The sequence below is a fragment of the Adiantum capillus-veneris genome, chromosome 8, assembly GCF_014529385.1.
Source record: "Adiantum capillus-veneris isolate H3 chromosome 8, ASM1452938v2, whole genome shotgun sequence".
NCBI lineage: Eukaryota > Viridiplantae > Streptophyta > Polypodiopsida > Polypodiales > Pteridaceae > Adiantum > Adiantum capillus-veneris.
In genome coordinates this window covers 87,192,736-87,196,924 of record NC_140938.1, presented here as the reverse complement: position 1 = coordinate 87,196,924, position 4,189 = coordinate 87,192,736, and the positions used below count along the sequence as shown (strand labels likewise).

Below are 4,189 nucleotides of genomic sequence, written 5' to 3'. Positions count from 1 at the left end.
TTTTGAAACACCTCAAGCACCTCAGTTATAAAGCACAATAAGCACCTCAAGCACCTTAGTCAGCTCAAGCACGACAAGCACCTCAAGCACATGCTTAGCTTCTCTAAGGTCTAAAATAACCTAAGGTCCTAGGTCTAAGGATTTTAACACTAGCCTTTGGAAGCTCCATTATCTGGTCATTGCTCTTTGATAGACCATCTCCCTTTTGGACCCGTTGCCTTCGCTCCCTTTGGTCCCATGCTCAGATAGACCTAAAAGCACATGTCTATATTCTAACTCTTATTTTCGTTTATTTTCCCACATTAAATGATCAGGTTCAATGTGAGAAAATCATTTGAGTGGGTTAGATATTAGATTTTGACACTTGTGTACCCGAGATTACATTTTTTACCAAGATTTACGGTCCTAATTGATGCCACCATAATCCCATCCGCCCGTGCCCATGGAAGATATAGTGGAGGGTAGCCGATGGGCACATATGCATATCTCTTAGTTCATTATCTCTTAAAACTCAGCATGTCCTACGAGCTACTGATGTGAGAGCATTAATAATGACCTACCTCTCTCTCTCTCTCTCTCTCTCTCTCTCTCTCTCTCATCTACAAGCTAAACTTTGTGAGTTTTTTTCTCTTCTTTGTGCTCGAGGGAGAGAGCAAGCAGGTCCTTTAAGAAGCCACACACACACACGTGATTTTCTCACTTTGTACAGAGTCAATCGCTTGCATGTACCCCCCAAACAGTAGCATATTGTGTAAGCATCTGAAGTTGCTAAATTTTAGTGGTCTTTCAGCTCCTTGGCTTTATGTTTTCCCACTGTTGTAGTTGTTGTTATTTAGATACTTTTTTTGTTTGGACAAACTCATCCTGCATGGTTTTCCTCAAAGTACTCAAGAGAAGGTATTGATTCCTCTTCCCAAGGGCAGAAGCCGATGTTTGAGACCTTGTAAATTTGTGAAGTCCTTAAAATGAGAAGCAAGGGTTTTTCCATCAGCATTCGAAAACAATTTAGTAAACATTATGACAATTTAGAACCCTGCAACAAGCTCACATACATCACCCATGTCAAAGCGTATTTCTGCCTCCCCAAAGCACGCACGCTCCACAGGATCATTACCTCCATCATTTACAAAGGAACACACAGCTAAAGCACGAATTGATCCTACAGAACCTTAAGTTACAAAGCAAGACATTTACATAACCATGTCAATACATAATGAATCTGGCATACATAGGCTTGCCAGACAATTGATATAGACAAACACCTTTGAAGGTGTATGTGCGTGCTTAAACAAGGAAAGGAATGCTTCATTGCCCTTTTCGGCTTTCACAAATGTCCTCAAAATCTGATGTCAGGCACTTTAGAAACTCAACTCTGACAAGGTACATGCTCCATTGCTTTGGATTGTTAAGGCATGCAGACGTGGAAGCCAGCCAGCACAGTATGGTTAGCGACGTAAAATGAGCAACGGACTAAACGACAGGCAGCCAAGAATCCCTACCCAAGTGCGAGCAGGAATTAATCTGTTGACAACGCAACCAAAACCGAGCATCAAACCAATAAGCTACAGTGCTTTTGTAAATAAGAATTCTTTCAGTAAGTAATGCGTGCCCCATCCATGCCCAAAATGTCCTTTAGCTTGAACACTTTTTCAAGCCATAGCTGACAGAGAAGGTTCAAAAATCAGTGCTGATAATTCCATATCCATCTCCAAATCCTTCAACCACTTCCATTCATTTGTCAAAAGACTGAACATGAGAACGTCTGATTGTAAACTTTTCATATACATAACCCCATGTTTGCCCCAGCATTGGAGCTCCTCAAAGTCGATACGCTGTTGAAATTCATGCAAGATTGATGCAGGCATCCTTGTCACTTCCATCCACGCCTTGGTCTGCGCATGCATTTTCCAGATGCGGACATTGGTGGGATGCTCCCAAAAATTGTCAAATAGCCACATAGCACCAACCCCGCCCACCATGTACAGGCTACCACTAACATCCATCAAAAAAGCTTTCAACAACCTTGAACTGCACTCCGGGATATCTATCTCATTCCAAACGCCATTGTCAAAAGCAAAAATTGTCAATGATGCCTCCCTATGCCACAGTGTATATAACCTCGAGTCACACACAGTGATTGCATTGGTAATTAAGACACATGTTTCTGGCATGGCGAGAGGCGAGAGGGCCCTCCATTGTAAGGATGAGGAGCTGAAATTCATCAATACGGATGCACTTTGCGACTTGGATGGGCTATAATTGAGAAGAAAGAAATCATAGGCACCTGATATAGGGTTACATTTCAACCCAAAAGCTTGTTCAGAGTCCTCATCAAACTGTTGATTGTTGATGAGTGTAAGGGGAGGGAGCCTTCTCCATGACTTGGTCACGGGGTTGCAGGTGATGAAGTCATGGCCAGAGCCGAAGCAAAGCAGCCCACCATCAGATGCGACAGGGTTCTCTAGCACCTCCTTCGGCAGCTGCTCCATAGGCGATCTGCTCCTCTCTCTCTCTCTCGCTCTCGCTCTCTCAACTCTCCTCGTCTGAGGTCTCTTGGAAAAGTTTCCTACGACGTTAAAAGACTACTCTTCTTCTTCTTCTTCTCTCTCTGCGTCACCTGTCAAGCTTACAAACTCTGTCCAGCCACGGCACAATTGGAATCTTGGAGTGAAGCAACAAGCATTCTGCAACGTCCGATTGAATTGGGCGGAGCTAGATCAGAGGCACACCGGGGCCGCGGGCGGACGATTAGAAGCATGGGACCTGTCCGATGCTCTTTGTAAATTCGCCTCATACTTGAGTGCCCCAACGATTAGTCGCAATAGTTGATCGTTGATTATTCGGGAAACCTCTCAATATGTCGTACCCATTTAAAAAAATAAAAGATTAATGAGCATCATCTGGAGATGCTGTCATTGGAATTCCAAACAGCGACTCTCTCTCTCTCTCTCTCTCTCTCTCTCTCTCTCTCTCTCTCTCTCTCTCTCTCTCTCTCTCTCTCTCTCTCTCACACACACACACACACACACACACACACACACATCGAAGCACTCTCCGTTAGGAGCCTTGGAATAGTTGCTCTTGGAGTGTGCGAGGGGCTCTCTGTCTCCGTGGACGATAGCGCATGCCTGCATTTGCGCCCAAGTCTACCTGTACACCCTTAGCCTCACCTTGCTGCTTTGTTCTTCTCACATCCCCTCCCATTGGCGAATGGACATGCTCCTGCGCACGATTTTGCTCCATCTCCTGTTCTTCTAGCCCGCCCTACATTTGCCACCATAGCCATTTGGCTTGTGCTTGCTGAGATGAGGTATCTGCCAGAGAGAGAGAGTAGATTTATTATTGTGGATGATGGATGAGGCAGCACAACCGAGGTAGGGGGTTATGGCGAAGGAGAGGGAGGGAGGGAGTGTTGGAATTAGGGTTGTAGAGAAACACAAACAGCTTGGAGAAGACGAAGGAAGCTCAAGGCACACAATATAGAGTGTATTACTTAGTGTGTAATGGAAAGATAGATAGCCCTAGAGTGATGGGCGTATATATAATGCTCGGGGGAAAAAACCTCCTAAAGAGGGAAAAAATGCCCCGGCGGTCCTAGTGTGTTCACACACATCACTACCACATGTATATGGTAACAAATCCCCCCTGGAGTGATGCGGTGAACGAGAGCTGGCACATGAGTAAAGGGAAGTGCCATGCCCTGAGGACATGATCAGTCCACAAAGGGGAGTAAGCCCAAAGCTTTGCGGAAAGCTTCAAGCTTCTCACGAGACAATGCCTTTGTGAAAATATCTGCAAGGTTTGTCCTGTGTTGGCACATAAGCCAAGCTGATCTCTCCTGCTGAGAGCCTCTCCCTGACATAATGGTAATGCACCTCAATGTGCTTTGTGTGAGCATGAAAAACTGGGTTCCTTGCAACTGCCAATGCGCTCTGACTGTCAGTGTAGATAGTGTTGGCAGTGTCATGTCCAACACCCAAATCATCCATAAGGCGTCTAAGCCATACACACTCAACCGTAGCTGTGAAGACTGCGCTGTACTCAGCCTCACAACTCGAAGTGGCCACAATAGGTTTCTTCTTGCTCAACCATGATATACATGAACTGCCAAGCATGAAACAAAAACCACTTGTGGACACTCGCGTGTCAAAACAACCAGCCCAATCTGAGTCCAAAAAAGCATGTAAGT

At 45.2% G+C, this 4,189-nt stretch overlaps 1 protein-coding gene across 1 annotated transcript; it reads right to left on the bottom strand.

Moving 5' to 3' along the window:
• Positions 1-1,153: 1,153 nt before the first annotated feature.
• Positions 1,154-2,649, bottom strand: LOC147452499 (F-box/kelch-repeat protein At5g15710-like). Its single transcript, XM_086518955.1, has one exon. The coding sequence runs from the start codon at positions 2,487-2,489 to the stop codon at positions 1,650-1,652; it is 840 nt and encodes a 279-aa protein (XP_086375081.1). The 5' UTR covers positions 2,490-2,649; the 3' UTR covers positions 1,154-1,649.
• Between the last annotated feature and the right edge of the window lie 1,540 nt (positions 2,650-4,189).

Coding starts and splice junctions, on each gene's coding strand:
- LOC147452499 (XM_086518955.1), bottom strand. CDS start 2,489: ATGGAGCAGCTGCCGAAGGAGGTGCTAGAGAACCCTGTCGCATCTGAT.